The sequence below is a fragment of the Nyctereutes procyonoides genome, unplaced genomic scaffold (genome assembly GCF_905146905.1).
Source record: "Nyctereutes procyonoides isolate TBG_1078 unplaced genomic scaffold, NYPRO_anot_genome, whole genome shotgun sequence".
NCBI classification, from domain to species: domain Eukaryota; kingdom Metazoa; phylum Chordata; class Mammalia; order Carnivora; family Canidae; genus Nyctereutes; species Nyctereutes procyonoides.
In genome coordinates, this window is record NW_026575117.1 from 21,052,167 (window position 1) to 21,080,094 (window position 27,928).

The 27,928-nt window shown below is 37.3% G+C and overlaps 1 protein-coding gene and 1 long non-coding RNA gene across 7 annotated transcripts in view; one reads left to right on the plus strand and one right to left on the minus strand.

Annotated features, from left to right (window-relative positions):
• Nucleotides 1-14,659, minus strand: part of KCNT2 (potassium sodium-activated channel subfamily T member 2) — a 377,566-nt gene extending 362,907 nt beyond the window's left edge. For 4 of the 6 annotated variants that reach the window (XM_055334364.1, XM_055334361.1, XM_055334358.1 and 1 more), the window contains exon 1: nucleotides 14,541-14,635. In XM_055334364.1, the coding sequence (XP_055190339.1) occupies nucleotides 14,541-14,635 (95 nt within the window). Of the gene's footprint in view, nucleotides 1-7,774; nucleotides 7,952-14,540 lie in introns of all 6 variants that reach the window. The other 2 variants (XM_055334360.1, XM_055334362.1) reach the window with 2 other exon arrangements.
• A 1,301-nt stretch (nucleotides 14,660-15,960) lies between these two features.
• On the plus strand, nucleotides 15,961-25,949 carry LOC129515098 (uncharacterized). Its single transcript, XR_008665522.1, has 3 exons — nucleotides 15,961-16,057; nucleotides 19,981-20,068; nucleotides 25,524-25,949. It is a non-coding gene; the product is annotated as an uncharacterized LOC129515098 (long non-coding RNA).
• The last annotated feature ends 1,979 nt before the right edge of the window (nucleotides 25,950-27,928 follow it).

The window sequence follows — 27,928 nt, forward strand, 5'->3', positions numbered from 1 at the left end:
AATTATGTAAGTATTGCTACCACTACCTTAGTGAGCATGAGGTGAAGCTGATCTTTCACACGTCCATAAGCCCCTTGGACGATGGCACCGCTGGCTGTCAGGCAGATGGATGGCTTTCACTGAGCTGCTCCCGACACAAATTTCAGAATTCACTTTAATAGTCATTTGAAGTGTCACCATATGAATTATGGACTGAAGCACATTCTGCTTTGCCATTTCCAAAGGAAAGCTCCTCGTGAATATCAAACTAGATGTGGGAAAGGCATTTTCAAGCGGAATGATTTAAACTACCATACCTGGCTTTAGAATGAGCTTTAAAAACTACTTTGTTTCCATGAGGAAAAAAAATCTCAAATTTAAATGACCTCTATTTTTACTAAATGATATATGTATACAAGTAGTGCACATATATATTCACAGCTGTGACTCTTTTTTTCTTTTAAAAGTGCCTTCCTTGGGCAGCCCCAGTGGCACAGCGGTTTGGCGCCGCCTGCAGCCTGGGGTGTGATCCTGGAGACCTGGGATCGAGTCCCACGTCGGGCTCCCTGCATGGAGCCTGCTTCTCCCTCTGCCTGTGTCTCTGCCTCTCTCTCTCTCTCAGTCTGTGTCTCTATGAATAAATAAATAAAATCTTTAAAAAAAAAAAAGTGCCTTCCTTATATTACAGAACCAAAATTCTGGAAGTCTTTGTGTATACCGCCATGTTAAATAAGTAAGAGGACCCAAAATGAATTGAAGATATGCCTTTTTCCCTAGAAGATTATTTGTTGTACCTGAAATAACATGAAAGTAATTGGAAGACAACATAAAAATAAGTCAACTATATTAAAGAGCCTGATTTGGAAATGTTTTTAGTAACTGTGGCTCTGTGTCCAGCGAGGGGTCCACTCATGAAAAAGGAGATGATATGGACAGGAAGAAACCTAAGACAGCCTAAGTTCATGGGATGACACGAGCAAAGAGCCACAGCTATCAGCATGTGAGGTGAGGGGTGATTTCTATAAATAAATGCAGTGATTAAATTTCAAAAAGCAGTTCCGGAAGAATTAATCAAGGAATCAATTAATGAAGATCATTGAATACAGAACTCAGCAGCTTAAATTTCATATAATAAGCATTAGTGACATAGTGTAAGTTTTAAAACATGAATACATGTTAATACCACGTTCAAGAAGATTGTGATGAAGATAGAAAGGCCAAATGACGATCGAGTTGGAGATGGGAGATTATTCGAAGTGGGGTGCATAGAACAGACCTGGAACCATGAAGCATGCTGGCAGGTGTTCTATTCATTTAAATAAAAAGAAGTGAAATCCATGGAACCTGGGTGGCTCGGTCAGTTAAGCATCTGCTTTCAGCTCAGGTCATGATCTCAGGGTCCTTGGATGGAGCCCCCTGTCAGGCTCCCTGCTCAGCAGGGAGTCCGATTCTCCCTCTCTCTGCCCCTCCTACTTGTGCGCTTGCTCTCCCTCTCTCTCCCTCTAATAAGTAAATAATTTATTTTTTTAAAAAAAGTGAAATTCTATCAAAAAATAAATGGAGATGATGAACTTAGGAAAGCAAACTAAAAAAAAAAGTATAAAACCACTGCAAAGTTTTGAAATGGAGAAGTCAGGGAGATTATAGTGAGATTGGTGGTAAGAGATAAGTTGAAAAAATCTTTTTTTTTTTTTAAAGATTTTATTTATTCATTCATGAGAGACACAGAGAGAGGCAGAGACACAGGCAGAGGGAGAAGCAGGCATCAGACAGAGAGCCTGACGTGGGACTCGATCCAGGGTCCCCAGGATCACGCCCTGGGCTGCAGGCGGCGCCAAACCGCTGCGCCACCGGGGCTGCCCTGAAAAAATATTTTATCAATTACGTAGCAACCAGAAGTCTGCTATATAATTATGTCCTTCATACATCTCTATGTATGTATATAGAAATACATAGAGCTACATAAGTAAATTCAGGATACTTACAAAGTCTTAGTGGAATGTTAAATTCTGTGATATTTACTTTAAACGTTGTGTGAAAAAAAAAAATTAATCCAACGTGAGGAGGTGCGAATAACCACAATTCCGTCTTGTGTTTTGGATAGAATCTTTGTAGACTCTCCATAAAGCAATCCTCATTCTAGCCTCTATTGGCAATGTTTACACCTCAAGTGCACAGTGAAGAATATAATTATTAATCAAAGCCACTTATATTTTCTTAAGTTTGGGGGGTTTTTTTAGTTAACTAAATCTAGTTTTGTGAATGCATTTATGTTTTTAAAACTATCATGAAATAGACCAAGTTTGGTTTTGATGCTTTCTCCATTTCCTTTATGTGAATCTTTTGATTGAAATTTAGTTGATGTACAATGTCATATTAGCTTCAGATGTACAACATAGTAATTCATCAATTTTAGATGTTATGCAATGTTCATCATGGTAAGTGTAGTTGCCATCTATCACCATACAACAGTATTGACTATATACTCCCTATACTGTACTTTTCATCCCTATGATTTACTTAATTTATAATCCCTATAATCCGTTAATCCCTTTCACCTATTTCACCTGCCCTCCCAACCCCCTTCAGCAAAAACAAGGCTGCTCTATGTATCTGTTTCTATTTTTGTTTATTCTTTTTTGTTGTTGTTTTTTAGATGCCACATATAAGTGAAATCATATGGTATTTGTCTTTGTCTTATTCCACTTAGCATAATTACCCTCAAGATCCATTCATATTGTCACAAATGGCAAGATTTTTATTCTTTATGGCTGAGTAATATTACAGTTTATGAGTCTGCTGTGAGTGTGTGTGTGTACGTATATGTAACATCTTTATCCATTTATCTACCGATGGACACTTAGGTTATTTTTATATCTTGGCTACTGTAAATGAAGCTGCAATAAACATAGAGGTGCATATATCTTTTCCAATTAGTGTTTCATTTTCTTTGGGCAAATACCCAGTAGTGAAATTACTGGACTATATGGTATTTCTATTCTTAATTTGTTTAGGAACCTCCATACTGTTTTCCACAGTGGCTACACCAACAGTACATGAGGGTTCCCCTTTCTCTACATCCTTGCCAACATTTATTATTTCTTGTGATTTTAATACTATTCATTCTGACTGATGTGAGGTGGTATGTCATCGTGGTTTTGCTTTGCATTTCCCCAACGATGAGTGATGTTGAGCATCTTTTCATGTGTCTGTTGGCCATCTGCATGTTTTCTTTGGAAAAATGTCTATAAAGGCCTTCTGCCCATGTTTAATTGGATAATTTTGATTTCTTTCGTATTAACTTGTATGATAAACCTCTTATTGGATATACCATTTGCAAATATCATCTCTCGTTCAGTAGGCTGCCTTTTCATCTTGTTGATGGTTTCCTTCACTGTACAAGCCTTTTCAGTTTGATGTACTCTATTTTTGCTTTTTTTCCCCCTTGCCTTAGGATACATATTCAGAAAAATGTTGCTAAAGCCAATGTTTAAAAGATTACTGCCTATTTTTTAGGAGTTTTATGGTTTCAGGTCTTACAGTTAGGTCTTTAATCCATTTTGAGTTTATTATTGTGTATGGTATAAGAGAGAGGCCCAGTTTCATTCTTTTCCATGTAGCTGTCCAGTTTTCCCAATATTTATTGAAGAGACTGTCTTTTCCCTGTTGTAGATCTTTGTCTCCTCTGTAGTAGATTAACTGACCACATACAAGTGGGTTTATTTCTGGGCCTTCTATCCTGTTCCATTGATCTATGTGTCTATTTTTGTGCCAGTACCATACTGCTTTGATTACTATAGTTTCATAGTATGCCTTGAAATCTGAGATTGCAATACCTCCAGCTTTCTTCTTCTTTCTCAAAACTACTTTGGTTATGCAAGGTCTTTTATGGTTTCATTTAAATTTTAGGGTTATTGGTTCTAGTTCCATGAAAAACACTACTGGTATTTTGATAGGGAGGGCACTAAATCTATAGCTTGCTTTGAGTAGTATATTTAAAAAAAGGTTGGGATCCCTGGGTGGCGCAGGGGTTGGGCGCCTGCCTTTGGCCCAGGGCGCGATCCTGGAGGCCCGGGATCGAGTCCCACATCGGGCTCCCGGTGCATGGAGCCTGCTTCTCCCTCTGCCTGTGTCTCTGCCTCTCTCTCTCTCTCTCTCTGTCTCTGTGACTATCATAAATAAATAAAAATTTAAAAAAAAAAAAAAAAGGTTTTTAAAGATACATGAAAGGCTCATAACCCATCGGTAATCACAAGTGTTCCCTTTTTTGTCCTACAAGATATAACTGAAATATACTTATGAATGTTCTGAAAATCTACTGCAAATGAATAATTCTTTCTAGTTATATCAGTACCTGACAGTGAGGATGTTACAAAGTCTCATGAAACTTGCTATTCTTTTATGATAGGAGAGTGAATGATACTGGACACTAACCAAGGATCCACGGGAGCAATTCCTTTCAATCTCAACACCAAGAATAGCTGTATTTCTCCTGAATTACTAGTTTATTTCTCATCTTATGCAACCAATCATATCTTCTTTCTTCTGGCTATTCTTGTGGCCCATCTTCAAGACCTATATAGAAACTCACAGAATTCATATTGTGTACCAACTCTGTACTTGATTTGGATTTTTTTCCCCCTTATCTACTTTCTTTGCTGTATTTTCTATTTATTTTAAGCTATTGCTTATATTTATATGAACCATTGCAAAGTTTTCTTTGGAATAGATGAAATTGAGAGCTAGGACTAAGTGTTATGCTCAGTCAATAACTTCATATTACCCCTATTTAAATCTCACAGCATCTCTGCAAGAGAGTTTTCATTATCACTAGTAGAATGGTTAAGAAAAATGAATTTCACCCAGGTACAAATACTTTGGAGAGTAGAGGTATAAGTAGGAAATTCCAAGGTTCTACTAAGGAACATAAAAAAAAAAAAAAAAAACCTAGTCATGTCTACAGATAATTGTAGATTAACTAAAGTAGCAAAGAACTATGGGAAATGGATGACCTTAGCCAAAGCTTCCAAAGTGAACACTTTAAGAGTATTGTTAATATGATCTTTATGATGCCTTTTTGATTCATCTATGCCTTGAGTTTTGTTTAAACAAAGAAATAAAATCTGTTTTATTTTACTAATTTCCTACTTTAATCCACTCTCTCCAGACTGTCAAAAGAACAATGCTTTATATTTAAAGAAAAAAACACTTTTTTCTCCCAGAAAATATTATCAACTTTGAAAATTCCAAAGCTTTTCTTTTCAGTTAATCATTGTAATATGGCCCAGAGGAATAGGGATGCTATGATTTTTTTCTACCTTTAAGAGCATTTACATTTTTGCATTTTTGTCTGTTATTTAATAGCATTAAATCACATCTGTTTATATCATAAACATAGTTGATAAGAATAATAATTAGATTCTGGTTCTATCTGGTGATTATGTAACTTGGAACAAGCTATGAATTTCTGTACCTCAGATAATACATTATAAAAAAGGGGGAAAAATGACAGAACTCCTCAGAGTTGGTGTGAAGATTAAATGAAATAATACATGTAACAAGCGTAGAACAATGCGTGGCATACATTCAGCTCTTGATAAATGCAACCTGCCTTTAAAAGTACTAATGCAGTATCATCCACTTTCACTTGATCTTCTGGATTTTCAGCAGAAAATAGGTGAAATGGCACATAAACCCTTGTGGAGAGACAGGCAAGAAAAAGAAACAAAATACTGAAAGCTTCCATTTATAATTCGCCAAAGTAGTCGCCGCATATTATGGCAGTGACTAGAGCCATTGCCATCATTCCTTACTGGTACTTGTGCAGCTTACTGATCACCCTCGCTGATTCCTAGGGGATCAAGTGGTATTTCAGTTTTTGACAGGCCCGAGACAACAGGCTGCCCATTATTAAACCACACATCTGGTCCTTGTTATTAATAACTGGTTGTTTGCAGTATGTGGACAATCTACAAGTTTTCCCACAGGGAGTCAAATGAGGTTGAAATGTGTTAATCCTCTTTTATCCCTATTCACACAGTGATTTACAAGATGGGCTAAGTGTGCCCCTGTAATAACAATTTATCTTTATGATTCTGTGCAAAGTCCAGTGCAAGAAAGCCAAGAACAAGTAGTCCTTTATTTCTTAGATTCACTGCTTTTGGACTTTGTATGCAAAATCCATTTTTTAAATGTATTTACATACTATGAAAATTGGAAGTAATACAGCTCTGAGTTCAAGGAATGCAGACACAGAGGGCATGATTTTCACTCTTTAAAGCCATGCTATAATTACAGGAGTGCAGAGTACTAAAGCACAATTCCAAAGAGAAGCCCAGTGAACACTCTAAACAGAAAAGGGTCAAAAAATTAGGGATTGCTGCCAGCCATAGTCCTCTACAGACCAGCCAAGCTTGACAGTCAGGGTTTCTGCTTCTGTTTAACTTTACTGCCTCTATTTGTCCAGGAAAAAAATATATATAAAGATAAACATGATCAATCCAAGACAAAATTGTGGAAAGAAATCTCACTGTCCTCAGTCCCCCTCCTTTAAGGATCCTTTTTTCCCACACTCAGGAATATTTTTCCCCTTTTATTTTCAAGCAACTAGGGCTCTCCAGGCTCTGATTCCCTTCCCAACTCCAAACCCATCTCTACTTCCCAGGTAAAGAAGACAAATAAATCTAATACCACTGGTGCACTGAATTAGTTTACATAAATGATTTATTTTTCCAAGTATATACAATGGTTCCTCTTTCCCTTGAATTATACCACATCTTAGATTCTCGTTAAGAGTCTGCTTGTTATAGTTATATCTAGTTACTATGGAATCAAGGTCAGAAACTTCTACTAATCTACTAGTCTGCTCCCAAATGATCAGATGCAAAGGATCCAATGCCATTTTCACAATATTTTCTTTGCCTTCACAGAGTCTGAGTTTTTATATTTCTGTTGCAAGCAAGCACATGGTCACTATGCTACAAGAGGTCCATGCAAATCAGACATTTCTGGCCTTGCTTATCCATATATACTCTACCTGGACAGTACATTCACTTACATCTCAATTTCTACAACTTCACACAACCACTTCTGAATTTGTACTAAGGCTGAGATGTTATCAGAATTCTAGATGGCACCTTGTCTTCTCACTCTGTTCTCCAACTGATTTTCTCTTACATTACAAATTTATTGCTATCTGATGATTAAGATCCTTGTGAAAAGAATTGTTTTCATTTCATGATCTATTAAAAAAATAAAAATACAAACCCATATCTAGTCAAGGACTGTCAAAAAGTAAAAGTAATTGTCTTTCTAGATTATTATCTACTATTTTGATTAATTTTAATTAGCAATAGAAACTCATAAAAGCATTAGTTTAAAAACATATTGATCAAAGGTATTAAATATTGCTCACATGGGGTACCTGACTGGCTCAGTGGGAAGAGCATGCAACTCTTGATTTGGGATCATGAGTTTGAGCCCTATGTTGGGTACAGAGCTTACATAAATAAACAAACAAACTTTTAAAAATAAATAAATATTGCTCACAAGAGGTCAAGGTAACTTAATTTCAAACTACAAATATATAAAGCAACTGGTTAGATTTCAATTAAAAAAATTTTTTGCTTCATTTTCTAAAAGTATCGTAGACAAGGAAGGTGCATAAGTAAAATAACACTGGCAATACATCAATATGCTAATAAAAACAGACATACCACCAATGACAAAGCAATTTATGAACATATAGAACATTTTAATAAACAAGAATATGATTTGGAAAAGCCAATAAAAATACCATATCTGGGGATGCCTGGGTGGCTCAGTGGTTTAGCGCCTGCCTTCAGCACAGGGTGTGATCCTGGAGTCCCGGGATAGAGTCCCACATCGGGCTCCCTGCATGGAGGCTGCTTCTCCCTCTGCCTATGTCTCTGCCTCTCTCTCTCTATGTCTCTCATGAATAAATAAATAAAATCTAAAAAAAAAAAAATACCATATCCACTATTAACAACAAGAAAATAAAAGCAGGTATGCATTATGACTAAATATAATTAAATTTTTATTTTGTACTGATAACAAAGATAAAAGGTGTTTGCCTTCATTTGTATTATTTCCTATACTACCTTCCAAATTTATTTCTGCAGAAGTTGAGATACTTTACTAAGAGAGAAGGGGAAAAGTGTGTTTGTTCATAATTTTGATAAAACAAGTTAGCTGAAATTATTTTCTTGTTCATCCATAAAAAAGTATGTTTTTGCACCCATCCTCAAGACTAACTTGCAGCTGCCATGGAGAAACTATTTGTAGAAAGTTTAATCTCCTTGGGGCGCAAGGGGGGTTCAGTCAGTTAAGCATCAGACTCTTGATTTCAGGTCATGTCATAATCTCAAGATCATGGGACAGAGCCCCACATCAGGCTCCATGCTGGGTATGGAGTCTGCTAAAGATTCTCTCTCTCCCCCTCCATCTGCCCCATGCTCCTTCCCTCTTGGAAGGAAGGAAGGAAGGAAGGAAGGAAGGAAGGAAGGAAGGAAGGAAGGAAGGAGAAAAAGAAAGAAAGAGAAAGAGAAAGAAAAGAAAGAAAAGAAAGAAAGAAAGAAAGAAAGAAAGAAAGAAAGAAAGAAGAAGAAAGAAAGAAAGAAAGAAAGAAAGAGGAGAAAGTTTAATATCCTCAAAATATCACATAACTTACTCAGAAAATGAATTTCTAGATTCCAACCTCCCTTATTCAAGACTTATTGTATATAGAAGTGCTCTGAAAAGTTACGAGTGTAATACTCACAGAACAGGTATTACTAACACATTAGCATATACAGAAAGTGGATATACATATGAGAGTAGGTAAATGATCAAACTTTAAAAATAATTCTATGTAAGTAAATAAATCAATAAATAAATAAATTCAGTGTAATCTGAAAAGCCACATTTCAATTATAAGATCAGGTCAAAAGAAAGAAATCATACACATTTTTATATAAAATATTAATTGTCTGAATTCTTCTAACTATTGATAAACAAAAATTATTTAGGGATCCCTGGGTGGTGCAGCGGTTTGGCACCTGCCTTTGGCCCAGGGTGCGATCCTGGAAACCCGGGATCGAATCCCACGTCAGGCTCCCGGTGCATGGAGCCTGCTTCTCCCTCTGCCTGTGTCTCTGCCTCTCTCTCTGTGTGTGACTATCATAAATAAATAAAAAGAATATAAAATATAATATAAAATAAAATAAATAAAATAAAAAATAAAATGCATATTTCTCTGCATTTTATGTATTATACTATATATATCTAAAGTTATTGTTTGCATCATTACCTATTTCATTAGGTAATTTTTTTAATTTCCTTATGGAGATTTCCTTTTTTTTTTTTTAAAGATTTTATTATTTATTCATGAGAGACACAGAGAGAGAGAGACACGGGCAGAGGGAGAAGCAGGCTTCCTGCAGGGACCCCATGTGGGACTCGATCCGGGGTCTCCAGGATCACGCCCTGGACTGAAAGTGGCGCTAAACCGTTGAGCCACCAGGGCTGCCCGATTTCCTTTAATATAATAGACAGTGCTAAGAAATACAGCATTATCTAGATTCTCTTAATAATAAATGCTTAAATCATTTTTATAGATTTTTGCATATGCAAAGTTGATTCCACTTATATAATTAAACAGTAGAAATCACATTTCATCCTTTTTACTATAAAGATATTTTAAAAGTGTATTTAACGACTTGAACTTAACAAGTTTAGAATAAGTACTTTACATCAAATGGCTACTTTTCAAAATAATATATAATTTTATTAAGGAAGATAAAATTGGTAGATTATATAAATGTGCCATTCCAAATCCATTCTTCCAATTTTGCTTTATTATATAAATTAATACATTTGCATTGTAGATATCTAAAATCACACATACTCCAAAAGCTATCCAAACACTTTCACCATTTTATAAATCCCTCTTAAACTATTAATTCATTGGATTGCACTCCTTGTTCAAATCCTTTTATGTTTTCAATTACTACAATGCATTAGGTGACTTGCTTACATTACTATAAATGTCACCTATAAAATATGAAAGATAACACTTAAAATTACTGGAGTTGAAACAAATGACCGGATATTTGAAAACTGACTGGTGTTAATTAAATAAAAGCCCTACTCCTGTATGACTGCAACTGCAAATTGTTCACTAGCAGTAATTTATCAGCAGTCATGACAATTTATCCACATCAAGTTCACTGTGTTCCAAACTTTAAAATTACTAAGTCATGATGAAGATGAGGAGGACTTGTTCTGTCTTAAGGCATTTAGAAGATGAAATTGGGACGTCTGGGTGGCTCAGCAGTTGAGCATCTGCCTTTGGCTCAGGGTGTGATCCTGGGATCCAGGGATCGAGTCCCACATCGGGCTCCATGTGGGGAGCCTGCTTCTCCCTCTGCATGTGTCTCTGCCTCTCTCTTTCTCTCTGTGTCTCTCATGGATAAATAAAGAAAATCTTTTTTAAAAAAGTTGAAATTTACCCATCGTTAACTGCAAGAGAACATTCTAAATCTTTATTGTTTCACCAATCATAGAAATATTAAAACAGTAAACAATAGATTTGAACGCTGCTGCAAATTTTACATTGTTACAGAATGGCTTCCATATAAAACCAGTTAAATTCAGTCTCTAGTCCTATTAGTTTTAATCATGGGGTATCTTTGAAGATACTAAGTATCCTAAATATTAGATTCAAAATATATCGAATACTTTGAGCCATCCCTAATATAGTGACTTCAGCTACTTTATTTTCAAGCAATACTGACTATCCTAATCTACAAAGGGTACGTAATCTTCTTGGCAATCTTAAAATTGAAATTCTGCAAAAACATCATCATACATAAACAATGTCAATATTCAGGGGAGGGGAGCTTATCTCCAACTGTATCTGTGAACACCTCCTGACCCAGGACTGTTTCACATTCCTCCTTCTGTTCTTCCTAAAACCTAACTTAATAAGGCCCTGAGATGCAGCATGTAGTCAAAGATTAGCTGAATGGATAAATGACCATTAAGAAATATTTCATGAGCCACTTGAATTAGATTTTTGTGTTTTACTCAGGATGCCAAAGAAATAAATGTGAGTCATATGTGCAACAGACATCTCTAGGCATAGCAGTTTTCTCATTTAGCAACTCTCAAAGTTATTTCATGGCCTCAGAAAACTAATGTTATTCGTGTGCTAAATGTGCAGTTATCTACAACGCTATGTCTAACTCTGCTCCTTTATGTCCTACACAGAAAAGGTTAACAGAATGCAAATCAGAGAGAGGTAGTTATGTAAAGATGACATTAATACATACACACAGTCTATACATAATATGTGTCACATCTACATTACATGTGACCTTAAGCGTGTGTGTTTCCCTACTAAAAGGTGGTACAGTATAAATTTAAGCAGACTATTCAAGGTTAGTTCACAGAAAATCTATAGTGTAGAAAATGCTCTCTTTTACCATACTCCTTCATACATCTACCATATGCTTTACTCATTTTCACATGCCAGTCAATCACACCCTACTAAGATTTAATTGAAAATTCTTAACCTGAAGAGCAAGGTAGAAAGTGTCTACTTTCCCATCAGTTGATTCCTCCATCATTTCTAGAATGTAACCCTGGATAGAGAAGATAGCCAATCTTGGTTCAGATTCTCCCAGAAGCATATCTTGAGATAAGCACAGAAACAGCTGTTTTTTTGGGAACTGATACCAGAAAATACCAATAGGATGAGGGGAGAAGAAAGCCAATAAAGCTTGTAATATCAAACCAATTACATCTGTGGGCAACTGGTACTAGTCCCACGGACACAGTGTAGAACATGTTTCAGAATTATTCCAGCCAAGGAGTTAGAAAGCTAAGGTATTTATCTAACAATTTACTCAGTGGCACCTTTGGCTTGCACCCCAAGACCTGGGGAGCCCCTGAGACTAGAGGGTAAGGAAGGGGGATAGGAGCATGCCTATGCTTCAGGCAGAGCATATTCAGAGAAAATAGCCTAGAGAATATGGACAAAGCACTAAATTTATCTGTTAGTATAAACCATCTACCTATTCTTCTATGAAAGAGTGTTTTTTCTTCAGCTCCATAGGAATTGAGTCCATGATAACTGAGTCGAATTAGACTACTCAGACTCAGTTGCAAAGAGTTATTTGTGAGCATAATAAAGACAAAACCGATGACTTGACTTACTGCTTAATAATTCAGGATTCGGAAGAAAAATAAAAGAAGAATTGAAAACTGCTAATGAGAAGTGAAGAAGGGAACTAATAATTAATGGGCACCTAAACTGTACTAGATGCTACAAAATGATTCTTCCAAATTCAAACAAATTAAATGGAAAGAATTTAGGAGCTTCTTGAAGAACTGGAGTCACAAAGTACAGAACCCAAACATCATCTTTGCACTTGCAAGACATATTACCAGGATAAATATTTAATTTCCCAGAAACTTAGTTTCTTAGTTCCTAAAATTCATACATACACACATATACCCTTACAGACACACACATACACCATTAGCATAGCTAACATGAGGACAGCCAGTGCTTAGTGCTATTAGTTTTGTACCTTACACAAATAAGACTATTGAGTCTCATAATGGTTGAATGACTTGCCCAAGGTGACTCAGCTAGTGAGGAAATAGGCACAGGACTGAAGGCTGACTCACTATTCATCCAAGGATCTTGTCTTCAAAGATGGACCAACAAATGGGGCCAAAATGAAATATTAAGTTTTCATGAAGTCACAAAGTTAAAAGGATGAACAATTTTTTAATGTTTAATACCTCATTTTAATAGTAAATATGGCCTAGATTTTACATTAAACTTGGGCTAGCATAAACTTTCATTATAACAGATATCTTAACTGAATGTATAAAATGTTTTTTAATATAGCAGTGACTTACTTGGGTAGTATTCAACTAACCAAGATTCCTCGTTACTGAAATATATCTGTCAACGTCCTTAGAAAAATGAGGGGAACCTCATGAACGATTAATATCTTGCATACAACATTAAAAAACAAATATTATCACCACAAAGCCCAAAATATATCCTCTATGAATTCAATCCATTTCTCACTTTCTACAGTGAGGACTCCTATTCTACATGATGATCCTAAGGTCCTGAAGTAACAAATATAGATTCAATCACTATGAACACAATGGTGCATTTGACAAGCCACTTAACCAGGCTTAAGATGGTTTATTTAAATGTCAGCTAGCATGGCAATTTGTTTAAATATTCATCTCCTTATCTTCAGTCACCCAAAACACCTTACTTTCCCAGGATACTGGTAATCTGGCACTTGTTCTTTTAATTTTCAACAAATACATGTGTTTTGCCTTTAAAAAGAAGTTGCATTGAGATATTACCCTCTGAGAAACATCCATATCCCTTTAAATCACAAATATGAGACCAAAGAGGAAGTCCAAAATTGACACCCAACATAAAAGCACCTGTGTGTAGGGACAGGAGGTGGTATTGGGAGCTAAAATGGTGAGGAAGAGAAGGAGAGTATTGGCCAGTGCCGAATGGGGAGGAGATTTTGAATAGGACCAATAATGGATCTTTTATGTAATTAAAATAGAACATTAATACCAAACTGAACTTCAAGGAAATATCTCAACTGAGTTGAGCCTGTTAGTACACACAGGTTATTTAAAGACAAAAATATACGGCGTGTGATACATGAAATGACTATTCCAGAAAATACTAAATTCAATGAAACATAAAATGTGCCTTTTAAGTAATGAATCAGATAGCCGGAGGAATTTCAGGACTTCGACTAGGCAAAGCAGTCATGCTACAGATAAAACACAGGAGCAGTATCTTGCTAGTAATAAATACTCTAGTTCTGAAACTTAGTTCTAATCTTGTGACATGTATACTAGTTAGGTTAAAAACGTATCAACTACAAAACCGTTGGGTCATGCTACACAAACACCACCACTAATCACAGTTACCTGCCCAAAGTGAGCATTTTCCGGTGACAACGTCATTTCGCCTAACTACCTGTTAACATATTCAAACCAACTGTCCATCAACTCCAACTGTTTAAAGAGCATAAAATTCCCAGTAGCAGGTGAACACCTTCACAGGCCGGCACTGACAGGTGCAGGAGATTCTAAGTTTCTGACGTGCTTTTTCTACCAACTTGGACACGTTTGCAAATTCGAGGAGCAGCCCCTAAAGGGGGACAGAATGAAAATTGCATGGCCCCGACACTGCGTGCCATTTGCATGTGCGGTGCCCCTCGCAGCAGCCTTACACACACCCTAGAGAAGCGCAGGCAGACAAAAGGGTATCAAATAAATGCAGTGAATGCGTGGCAAGGACAAGAAAGTGAAAAGGAAGAGCTCCTGGTCTGTGGCAATTGCTCTATGCAGTCAAAATGGAGAGACACATCCAAGAGTCCCTTCACTCCCTCCCCCAGTCTCTGGCTCCCTTTTGATTCTCCCCTTCCCCCCCCCCCGCCCCCCGGGAGCGGCATCTGTGCCAGCTGGACCGCCAGAGCAAGCTGCCCCGCACCACTCACCTGTCGTCGTTCTGCCATCCTTGGTCCCCCAGCAGCAGATCCCGAAATCGGTACCTGGGAGGCAGAGGGGGCACTTCGCTCTCCAAATCAACCATCCTTCCTCAAAGAGTGGGACACATACAGACGACGGGTGGAGGAGGGCGAGAGAAAGAAAGGAAATTCTGCAGAGTGGGGGGGGGGCGGGGGGAGGACTAACAAGAAGCGGGGGGGGGGGCCTGGGGGGACCGGGAAGGGGAGGGGGCCTGGGCGGGGGAGGGGGCGGCTCGGAGCCGGAAGCCGAGGCTGAAAGGGGGCTGGCTCCTCTCTCCAGAGGGTGTGATGGGGATGATGCAAACCGAGCCCAGGAGCAAAAGTCTGGCTCCGACAAGGATCTACGCTGCCAAGGAACCGCCCCCAGGCTCGGCACCGCCTCTGGTCCCCAGGACTCGGGGGAGGCGGGAATGCAAAAGTTACTTCGCGGGAGAGAAGAAAAAAAAAAAAAAAAAAAAAAAAAAAAGCCGGACACGCGCGGTACCTCGAAAGAGGGGAGGGGGCGCGCGCGACGCGCTGGGAGGCGCTTTCCTGCAAGGCGGGTGCAGGGGCCTCCTCCGGGGGCAGCCCCGGCGGCGGGTCCCCGCCGCAGCCTTCGCAGCTGCCGCGGGAGGCCGAGCCAATGAGACTCCCCCTCATTAGCATAACACGTGACGACACGGACGGGGACAGCCAATGGGGGCGAGCCTAATTAGCGGGCTCCCGGGCGCCGGACCCTTCCCCCGAGCCCCGGGCCGCGTGCTGTCGGGGTCGGGGCGCCCCCGGGCCCCGCGCGCGCCTCCGCGGCGCTCGCCCAACGCCTGGGCAGCGGGGTGGGAAGTGCGCGGTCGTGGAGGGGGAATCCCCGCTCCCAGACGCAGGAAAGCCCCCGGGTTTTTTTTCCCCCACAGTCTGAAAGGAAGGAAGGTGTTTTCCCGGATTCTGGAAAAGAATGAAGGGGCTGGAAAGAAAGACGGAGGGGATGGCTGGGAAAGCACCCCGAGGGCGGGGAGGACTGCGCGCTAGCGCCGTCAATCAAACTGCTTTGCTGCTGCGTGTAGCGCTGGGGCTCCCGGGCTGCACGGCCTCAGCCCTTGGAATCCCCCTCCTAGTGGCCCCCCAGTCGGAGGAGGCAGTGAACCCCGGGTCCACAGTTGGTTTTTCGGGAACCTCACTGGACAAGCCCTAGTTCTGCGTGCGCATCCTGCCTTCTGCCAAGCTCTGATTTCCTATGGGGGAACCGCAGGCACTGGGTGCGTAACCACCTGCAAGGCCCTGGGCCTGGAGACACAGACTTTACCCCCCCACCCCACCCCGTGTCCCCCATGCCCTCGGGAACCTCCTACTTTGCTTAGAGTTGAAGTGATCCCTAAATCGAGACACAGTAATCAAACAGCAAATAAGAAGATGTGGAAATCCCTGGGAGGTAACAGAGTTCTTCAAGGAGGGGTCAGGGAGGACGTTGACAGTGAACCAAACCTCCTGTATTCGTTTGCAACGTGTTTCAGGTAAGGAGAGAAGGCAGTGAAGCGAGCAGAGAGCGTAGTGAAGAGTAGGAGCAAAGTGACTTGGGGGGAAAAAAAAAATGTTGGGTTTACTCAGGAGACACGGATTAGATTTTGGTATGGTTATTTCTCAGTGAGGTTACATGGTGGAGGGCTTGGACACAAAGTTGGAAATGCAGGAAGAAATCAGCAAAAGGATGATATCATATAAAGTAGGATGAGTACCTGAACTTGAGGAATCACAGTGGAAATTAAGTAGTCATACCCTATGTCTCGATCCTCCAAATCCAACCTATCTCAAATGGCTTATCCTTTATTAGATTTCCTGATTCTTCCAGCTAATGATGATGCCTTTCTTCCTTTGAACGCTTCATACCTTTGTGATACTTTGCTTTTAGTGTCTATTATATTCTGGTATGCTTCCCTGCCTGTTGCCTGTCTTTCTAACACAGTACCTTCAAAATCACAAAGTCTCGGCAAATCTGTGTTGAGATGCATTAAAGGCTTTAAACCTAGAAAATGAATATTTGTCTCACATTTGCTATAGCTCCAGCATTATCTGTTTGTTTTTCTTTGGTATGAACTTTAGCAACCACTTTGCCAAATGAGTTCTATCACTACATTGTTAATGGGGGGAGGGGGTATGGGCAGAAAATAACCTGGTTTATATTTTGGAGCTTATCATCTGCCATTAGGATAAGTCTATGAAGTTTAATTTTTTAATATTCCAGGTGAATATTTTTATTTTTATTATAATATTCTGCCTTCATGCATCTGGGATAAAATTAAGTAGTTAATATCAGTAACAGACTCCAAAAAAAGGCACTAAGGAAGAAAATAATTAACTATTGAGTGTTAGATTCCTGAGAAGCTGGAGGTTAGAGAATAAAGCAACAACATTCTACTTTTAAAAAAGCTATACACCCATATTTTATTACTACAGTCTTAATTATCTGGCCCCCAAGTGTCCAGGTAACATTTCTTTTAAATGCATTAAAAAGAAAAAAAAAATTAAAGAAATAGTAAAAACCTGCTCAGCTAGCAGTGTCATAGCCCAGCTGTTAAGGATACAAATGGCACAGAGTATCCTGATGCACTAAGCCAAACCAGTTGGAGACCACTGCATTAATGATACACTGATGTTCTGTGTGCCTTCACATTGTCAAAGTGAAGAATCTTACACTTTAAATTTAAGAAAATTCTGAAAATAATGCAATATAAAAATACTATCCTGACATTCTTGAAATAAAACAATATTTGGGCACCAAAATTCATAGTTGAAAGATCCTTTTGCTCTCCTTTATATTTTCTTTTCATTTTTCTTTAAACAGACTTTTTAATTTTTGTCATTAATTCTGACTTTTAGTTCTCCCACCCGTCTTTCTACACTATTATTCTTTTTTTTTTTCATGTCATGTCATATCATTTCCTGCTGTTAAAATATATTTTCCTTTCTCACTCTTTTTATCTTGGTTTCCTTTTTTCACTGTGCTCCTTTAATATCCCATGTCATAGACTCTTTTTCTCTCTGTATGTATGAAAGCTTTCAATCTACCATAACGTGACATTCAATTTTTAGAAACAATTTTAAATGTGGTTCTGTACATCACAATTTTGCACTTACTCAATGGTGTTCTTAAGCCCCCTTAATCAACATCTCGTGTAAATCAGAGCAATAGACTAGTTTGGTCCCACACTAACATAAGAGTACTCACCAAAAATCTTCTAATTTATTATGCCGATGGAGTAGAAAGTATCAAGAATAAGGATTAGGAAGAAGACTGATTCTTTAGATTTTCTTCTAAAGAACACTTTTTAGACTATCTTCTAGTTTCTTCCATTTTTTTAATAGGAAAAAATTATATTTTTATATTTTTTATTTCTAGTACTTTGATTATACTAATATTTAAATAAAAAAGATTCATTCCATGAGTGAAGAATTATTTTATTAACAAAAAAAGATTTTTTGATAATTATCTTGTGAATAATGAACATAGTTAGAATCATAGAATATGAGGGGTTTTTTTTTTACCTATAACTGAAAAGTATGTGCATATAACAAATACCATTTTATGACAGAATTTCAGACTATCAGTGATTATGTCTACCTACCCTGTAAAAGCTATTTGAAAATGAATTTTAAAAAGAAAAAAGTAACTTTCTATATGTTAGGCTACCCACTTCATAGATGCTTCATCTGTGGAGGCAGAAAAAGGCAGCATATTCCACATCTATCCGTTTTTTTTTTTTTAAGATTTTATTTATTTATTCATGAGAGACACACAGAGAGAGAGAGAGGCACAGACACTGGCAGAGGGAGAAGCATGCTTCATGCAGGGAGCATGACGTGGGACTCGATCCCGGGTCTCCAGGATCACACCCTAGGCTGAAGGCAGCACTAAACTGCTGAGCCACCCGGGCTGCCCTCCACATCTATTCTGATAGCATCATTTAACTATATAACAACATTTCAATGTGAAGAAGACATTTGTTCACTTATTTTTTAATAAATATTTATTAAGTAGCTACTATGATTTGAACTTCTCATGGTCTAAAGGATAAGAAGAGAAAGAGTACATGTGGGAGGACAGACCATCCAATGGCCACACAAGAATGTGATAGGTCACTCTAGTAATTAGCACTTCCTCCTGTGTTACTAAGGAGCACATAGAGACATCTAATTCTGACTTTGGAAAATCAGGGAAGGCTCCCTGGAGGAGCTGACATCTATACTGAAGAATGAAAAAAATGAGTGAGTGTGTAAGGGGGAAGCAGAAGCAGTGGCAAATATACAGGTACAAACAATTAACATAGGAAAGAAATGACAGGAGCTCCTGGCTGTCTCCATCAGAAGAGCATGTGACTCTTGATGGGAGGGCAGGGGAGAGGGGCATGAGTTCAAGTCCCAGGTTAGGTGAGAGATTACTTAAAAATAAACAACCAAACTTAAAAAAAAAAAAAAAAAAAAAGCAATGGCAAAATCTAGCAAGTACAAAACTATCATGTAGTTCCAGCTCAGGCTGGGTACCTACATGAGGAGGGAGCAAAAAGGGAGAGACAAAAATCAGCAGGAAGATTGGCAACCACTTACTAAGACCCACAACTGGAGGGGGCTTGCATACCATGCCGACAAAGTGTGGGTTTTAACTGAACACAGTGATGAATCTTTTGAGGATTTTAAGTGGGTAAATGGCAAGGATCACATGGTAGCTGTGTATATAATTGGCAAGGAGGACAAGAATGGAAGAAAGGAGACCATTTATGAGTATACAGTATTTCAGGTGAGCTTTCCAGTTGTCTGAAATGAGGCAATGGTTACAATGCAGATGGAAAGTAGAGGACAGATCTATAGGAAATTAAGAAGACAGTATTGACAGGACTTGATAATTGAGAGACTGAAAGTTAATGGAGAATGAAGAATCAATGATACAAGTAGTAGTGTTGGGTGAGGTGGGAATACAAAATAGGTTTGAGTGAGCAAATTATTACACTTTGAGCCATCGGCAAAAGGTTAAATGGAGAAGTCAAGAAAGTTTGGATATATGAGTCTTAATACCAGGAGCAAATTTTTGTCCAGAGATACCATATTAGAGTACATCGATATAGAGGTGGCTGTTAGAATAGAGGAAGGATAAATACACCTGGCCCTTAGTACTGTGAGCAGAGTCATGCGGAGATAGAGCCAGCCCACAAAGGTACCCAGGGAGAAGGGATGGATTTGCGAGATGGGCACAAAGCCAGAGGGAATTCAGTTTCTACCGCCAGAGTATAGAAACATGTGTTTCTCTATTTTCTTGATTAGTTTTATTCTGTGACCCTTGATTCAAGCTCAAATAGATTCTTGTCTACAGGAAGAAAAATGTAACAAAGCCTGTCCTATATTCAAAGCATGTCCAGCTACATGAGCAGAATCATTTTTATTTCAGTAACATTGGAAAGAAGAAGCAGTAGAGAGAAAATGAAAAGGCAAAATACCATACTCGAGTCACAAATTTCACCTGAAAAAAAGCACAGGTAAGTTGTATAGGCGAAGGCCACTGGGAGACTTCACGAGAAGCTATTCCAATACTTAACATTATTTACCCAATACTTTTCTGGGGTTTTTTGTCATTCTAAAAATAAAACTTGGCTGAGAGGTAAAATATGTATGCAAACCTTACAATGGAAACCCGTCAGGAGACAGGTGAAATTGTTATATTAACAGTAATATCCTCTGTGAACTTCCTCCTTGCTTCCTTCCCTCTTGTCATAGCTCCCTCCAAATGCACATCTTACTCAGCATCATTCTTAACAGTAACCCATATTTCCATTTATCTGCTTCTAAACCCCCTTCCCTAGACCAAATTTTTGGTGGGAGAACATAGAGCCAGAAGGAGAACTATTTAGTGCCCAATGTGCTTCAGTAACTTTGAAGCATGTTCTACAGTAATCCAGGAATAACACCCACATTATTCTTCAACAAACAAAACATATATATTTTGGGTGAGGAAAAAATCTCCAGCAGCTTTGGAGAACTCTAGTTTTTGTCTTGGATCCTTATGTTGGCAGAGTCCCAAATCCTCCTTATGATAGATTAGCAGAGGTACCTTGTTCATGATCATCCCTCTGCCCTGAGCTTTGTCATCCCCTAGCCTGCTAAAGCAAGGAATAACAACTACCTCTGTGCCTTTTTTCGCAGTTGTCAACCAGTGGATGACTATCTAGTGAGGGAATGAGAAGCTACATGTATGAATGGATGAGGTCATAGCTTTGTCAAGCAACAGAGCTTGAAATATTAGAAAGTTAATAGCTACAGTATGAGTAACTACTGTGTGTCATATATTAGGTCAGGACCTTTACAGCAATTCGGGAAATTAAATTACATTGTCCAAATTTAAAACAGGCTGAGATGCTATCACCCAGCTACAAGGTGCCAGGCCAAGATTCAAAAGCTTGATTTTGTGATTTCTAAGTGCATACTCTTCCCAATATAGCTGAGAGAGAAGGTTTATGGTCCATACCAGCAGATATTTATGTTTACCTTTTAGTAATCTGAATTACGAAATAGAATTATAAAATTGCCCTATTAATTCTCTGCTGATCCACTTTGCCCCAACCTCAGTTACCTTCTATTCCACCTGAGAAATTTGGCATCATTTGTTTTTCCTGATCCTCTTCCCCCCTTGCCACAACTGCCTCATAACGTCTTTATCATATCATCAGAGAAGACTTCCCTCATCACCCAACATAAAGATGACACCTAGTCACTCTCTGTTATAGCGAACTCTTATATCACTAAATTCAATAATGCTTTAAAATATTAACAATAACTAATTTTACTGTTTATTCCTCTGCTTTATTTTTTCCTTGCTTCTCCATTTCCAACATTATGTAAGTTCCATAAAGGCAAAGACGTTGTTCTTGCCATCATGAGGAGTAGTGCCTAGTGTAATAATATGAGCTTGAAAACAAAAAGCTGAGTGATAAAAAACAAGACAGGAAAGTAAGGAAGGGTTAAAAAAAAAAAAAGGAGGGGGAAATGGATTTGTTCAAGTAATTACCTAGATGTTTCCATTCCAATCTGGGAAAATTGCATTGTGCTTTTAAACATTGTTTCTAAATGATTGTAGATGTATGTGTGTGCACATGTCACACAAAAAACTAAGTAAGTCATGCAGATTTAAGAAGCATTTATCAGAGCCTTACATTGAGGTGTAATTGATTCTTTCTCATCCAGGGTTTGATTTGAGAAATACAGTAATGTGTTCATGAAGGAAAAAAACATAAAGAGTATGGTTGTAGTAATTGAAATGGTTTTACTCTCATTGAAATATTTTCATTACTCTTTATTGAATCCTCTGATTTAGAAATTTAATTTAAAGTGGAAAACTTGAGGTGATTTCTGTATTATTTCTATAATACATCAACAACTTATAAAATTACTATTTGTTCATTCCAGTACTTAAAATAACCCTGGACTCTTTAATTTAAAATGTATAATAATTGGATGGTATTTTATATCAATGACTAGATATTCTTCTCATTTTGAAGATGATTAAACAGAAGTAGGAGAAAGGAAAATAAATCACTCAGCAGCCATTTCAGTAAAAATGACATAGAAGTCTAATTTTCCTGATTATTATGCAAGGCCCCTAGACCACAAACTAACAGTAGTTTTTATTGCAAATAACATGATAGTGTAAATATGGTACATAACAGCAAGTCAAAAAAATTAGAAAACTCTCAGTTTTTTGATTCACAACAGCATTAGAGATATTGAGGTAGCTGGTATGTATGAATACATAAGATGCTTGACATTTACATAATTTATCTATATGTATTGTAGATATGAACTATATTACCTTTATATACCAAATTTGGATTTTTATTTATTTTCCTATGGCTCCACTTCAAAATATTAAATGGTGGCTTTGTGTTCATTACCATCTTGATTTGTATATTGTGAGTGTTCAAATTATTTTAAAAAATGAGTGTTTATTATACATTTTAGTATTATACAAAAATAGGAATGAAATTTTTTATTTTTTAATTTTTTGGAATGAAATTTTTTAAAGTGGAAATACTGATACTAATGAAAAGATGTTGGATAGTCATACTTAGGGATTGAAAAAAAAAGAGTGGAAATTGAGAGGTGCGGCTGTAAGCAGCAGCTGTTTAGCTCACTTGAACTTTCTATTTTCAGTCTTCAGAAAAAAACAAAATTAAAGATATCTCATTGAAGAGGTTGGCATGTAAGGGTGATATATTATTTGTGATTTTACCTTTTTTACCTTTCTGAGATTGGACTACTTCATTTGACATGTTGCATGGAAAGTAATGAGCTAACATGTATTTCATTTTCAGTGAAAATGCTGCCTTTTCACCCTTAGATAGCTCCAACCTGAAGGGTACAAAAGTTGTATCCTATCTTTTACACACACACACACAAATAAAGTCTTAGTAAATCCTTTGCTGCAATTAGGCCCTGAATTCCAGAAGGGGTAGAGCTTGACCTAAAATCTACCCTTTCTCTTTGCCTCCCCTCACACCTGGCCCCATTGTTTCCCAATCCAACCTACCAACTACCTGAAAGGCAGTATTCTTTGCCATCAAATATACAACTTCTGAATCTAGCTAGACTGCTTGGATTTAGATCCTAACACTGGCATTTATTAACTGCTTGACCTTGAGTAATTTGTTCACTGTGCTTCAGTTTCCCTTCCAACATAATGGAATAATTAGAGTGCTTATTTTGGGGGTTCAAGTCCATAAATACATCTAAATATTTTAGAATGGTGTTCACCACATAATTTGTCATTTTTATTATGTATGTTTTTCAAAATGAAGGCATCCACACATTTAGAAGTCTTTTTCTTAATATAAACTCATCTTTGCTGTTTAGCAACTAATGAATTTAATGATGCTTTTCAAATTTCACACAACTGGTTGAACAGCTTTGATTACCTTTTAAGAGATAAACTAAAGTATGTATCCTCAGAGCAATTGAAACATCATAAATGTACTAAAGTTATAAAGGAAAAAAATCTGGCTGTTCAGTGATTTTTCTGAACTCCCATCTAAATAATAAATATGGATAATCAGAAACGTACCTTAAATATTCTCTAGTTAGAAGCCAGATCATGTAGGCATTTAAAATTAAAACAAGCATCTTGAATTATATTCACATGCAAAGCAGAAAAAATATGCACCATATTGAGTTCAGATGCAACAAGCTGAACATGTGCTACGGAGCTAAATGAGTAATGCAATTTTTACACTGGATCCACGCAAACTTTACAGTTGCAGAAAATAAGGATATAGCAAAAAGAAATCTGGAAATGTCATAGCCAAATCAATAATTAGGAGGAAAGTTCATCATCTCCTACTCAAATATCAATACAAAATATATTGAAATACTGATTAGAATGCAGAAATGCAATATATGATATTTAAGAACATTAGGACTGATATTTTTAACAAGGCATTCACTCAGATTTAGGCAACATAAATAAGAAACAACTCTAATTTGTCCTTTGCACTTCTGTTTCCTTTCTTTTTGCCTACAAGCCTATGAGCTTCACTTGGACTTTAGCCCTGGGAAAATCACCAAGTTGTACACTGTGGTACAGAAAAGCTGAGTGCATTAGATGTTAATGACCAGACAGCCAAAGTGAGTTTTTCAACTAATTTCCTGAATTATTAATAGATTATTTTCCTAGGAGTTAACTACTAGATTGTATAAGGCCATGATTTCTCTATGACTTATCTGTTTTACTCAAGCAATACTTCAAAAATAATTTATCCAGGGATCCCTGGGTGGCGCAGCGGTTTGGCGCCTGCCTTTGGCCCAGGGCGCGATCCTGGAGACCCGGGATCGAATCCCACGTCGGGCTTCCGGTGCATGGAGCCTGCTTCTCCCTCTGCCTGTGTCTCTGCCTCTCTCTATATATGTCTCTCATGCATAAATAAATAAAATATTAAAAAAATAATAATAATTTATCCATAGTTTAATATACTAGAACATGGGTCAAATGGGATCAAGATTATGGAAATAATAAATCAAAAAACTTTGTTTTTTTTTTAATTTCCCACCAATTGTTCCATCTTTCCCATTATTCTTCAATGTATAAAACTTTTGCTGAGGATCAGCTCCATGTTAAACCCAATCATATTAGAAGGACTGATGCCATGTCTCTACACGAAGCTTAGTCACTTAGAAAGAGCAAACTAGAAGGTAGGTCACTTATTTATGCTGGAGTCATGTGAGAGCTAATAAATAGTAATGACTCAAATAGAAGAGAAAATACAAGTGGCCAAATTATCACTAAATAGTAAGAAAAAGATCAACCTTAGAGATAATGAAGAAGCTGGATTGGACTCGGAAGGATGAACCAAGTTAGCAAGTCAAGTCAAAAGTGAAATGTGGATATCCTACATAGGAGGCAGATTCTAGAAACAGATAGAATAGTAGGCATTATAGGAAGAACATTAAAGTGAATATGACATGTCCAGATTAGTAGATTTTTAATTTTCAGAAAAATATTTTTACACTATTAGTGAAGGCTAAGGACCAAAATGTCCTGCTTTATTACTTACCATGTTGTTGATTATTAGTAACAGAATACCTGATCTACAATGCCTTTTTTTAAAAAGATCTCATTTATTTATTCATGAGAGACACAGACAGAGAGAGGCAGAGACACAGGCAGAGGGAGAAGCAGGCTCCATGCAGGGAGCCTGATGTGGGGCTCCATCCCAGGTCTCCAGGATCAGGCCCTGGGCTGAAGGCAGCACTAAACCACAAGCCACCAGGCTGCCCCTACAATGCCTTTAAAAAACTGAAAAAAAAAAGTCTATTATCTCACATATGAAGACAATCAGAGGAAGAGTCTCTTTGGCCAACACTTGATAGCGATCAAATGATGCCACAAAGGACTCAGTTCCTCTACATTTAATGTTCTGTTTTCCGTGTCTCTCCCTGTGATTTAAGATGATTACAGAAACTCTGAAGCCTAGTTCATTCACTTCCACCAGAAATGACAGATTCTTTGAACCTAGAATTCCCTACAAAACTTGGAGCTACCAAGGTAAAAACCCAGAGACATTGGTCTTTCAATCTGCAACTAAAGAATAAAGATCAATGAAATAGATTAGTCTTATGGTTTGTTCATTGTGCTAATACCTTTCAAAACAAAACAGAAGAGACTTCAGTGACTCTGCATGCTTTGTTCCTGGCGGACTGTACCACCCATTCTCATACACCTGCATGGACATATGATCCAAGGTGGGTCAAACAGTATGGACAATAGGAAAGAGGAATCTTTCATGTGTGGATATTGGGAGCAAGAAATTCTCTTCTAGGAGTGATGTGTGTTCTTCATATGAATGACTTGAAAATAACCAGCATTTTGCAGCAATACAAGACGAAGTAAATACCATTCCTAGAGTACCCAGTTGTAGGAATCAATAAATTCTCTTTCTACTTAAGATGGCTTCAACTGAATTTCTATCACTTGTACCTGAAAATATTCCTGACTAATAAATGTATTTATATCACATATGGCAATCTCCTCAGTGGTGCCCAATACCAGAATGATTTCCTAATAAAACTAAGTGATATAATAACTTTACATTTTGTTTTTCAGCAAATTCTACTGCTGTTTGGATGTTGATTTTCAAATTCTTGGCATGCACCAACATTGTTTGGGTCCCAAATTTTACATTCTGCAGTAATTACACACTCACCACAAAGCATCATACCACCTGATCCCATAGAAAAATGTAAAACATTTCATAATAATAATAAACTTTAAAAGATAAACAATTAAAAATATTTTTACTGACCAGTTTTATCCAACTTCAGTAAAGTAAGCATTCTTCCCTTCTGTAATTTTATCCATTTTCTTCTGAATGCCAACTGAAACAACAACCAAATATAAGAAATTAAAGCTGTATCTTCAATGGGACTCAGAGATAGTCACACCCCAAATCACAATCTCCAAACAGAAATTTTAAAAAATTATTGCGACCAAAATGGCAGAAGGTGTCAAGAGCAAGTGCAAACTTCTATAGATACTTTAAATTGTGCAGAGCTCCCTCAAAGTAGATGACACAACTCTGAAAGGGTCAATGAAACCTTACATAGAAGGTGTGAGCAGAATACAGGTGCTCTAAAACAAGGCTGATGAGTGAGGAAAGGCTGAATAAGAAACCACATGGAAATGTCATATTTACAGAAAGTGGACAAGAAGAGTCATCTTGGTGGTAGCTAATCCAAGCCAGACAAAAATAAATAGCTGCTAAATACATCATAGACATGTGGAACATAGGGCTTTCCTGTGAAAACTCTGAAGACTTTCTGCTCAACAGACATGAGAAGGGTAAATAATGACAGGAGACTTTCCTTTAGGGAATGACAAAACAGAGATGGTGAAAGTCTGTCCTAAACTTTCAGCACTTTAGCTTTCATCTCTCATCCTTAATTAATTTCAGCAAATATTTGAACCAGGTATACATGCCCTATTTAAAATTAGTAAAAATCAGAAAGAACTGACATACACATAGATAAAAAATTAAATGAGTAGGAAAAGAACAATGTAAGAGGAAAATGCTTATAAAGAAAATACCAATAGAAGAATGTTACCGTGAATCAACAGCTTCTAATTAACTCGAATCTTCTTGAGTTCAAATGAATTAAAGAAAACATGAAGAAAAAAATTAGTAATACTAAAAATATGAAATGATACCACAGAGCTCAGAAGAAAATGATAGGAAACAATTATAGAAATCAAATCAACATTAGAAGCAGTGTGTACACATATACATACACATTTATACTCTGTATTTTGGGACACAAGAACAAAAAAAAGACTAAATAAAACAAAGATCAAATAATAGATATTGAAGAGAAAGGAAATACAATATATGCATAATTGTTATTACTAAATATGAGAAGAGAACATATATTCAGTAATACCAATTATGACAACATAACACAGTAATACATGAATGTAGAACACATATTTACAAATCCAAAGATTTTCAATAAGCGTACTTTCCTGAAAAGAAGAAAATGCTTTATTTATAGATTAAGAGGGCATGTTTGTATTCTAGGAAAAGTTGATAAAGAGCAATAAAACTAAGAAAAATATTAGAAGAAGCTGAATCCATAGCCAAGTTATTAACATTGATAAAAGAATTCATTAGGATTGCTTGTAAAATAAACTTACAAAATCTTTTCTGAATGACAGACACCTAGTTAAAATTTGCAGACCAATCACATTGGAAAAAAATCTGACATTACAATATCTAAAACCAATAAGGTTTAATTTAGAATATATAAATAATACATAAGAATGTCTTTATATCAACAACAAAAGGTATGACTTCTCAAAA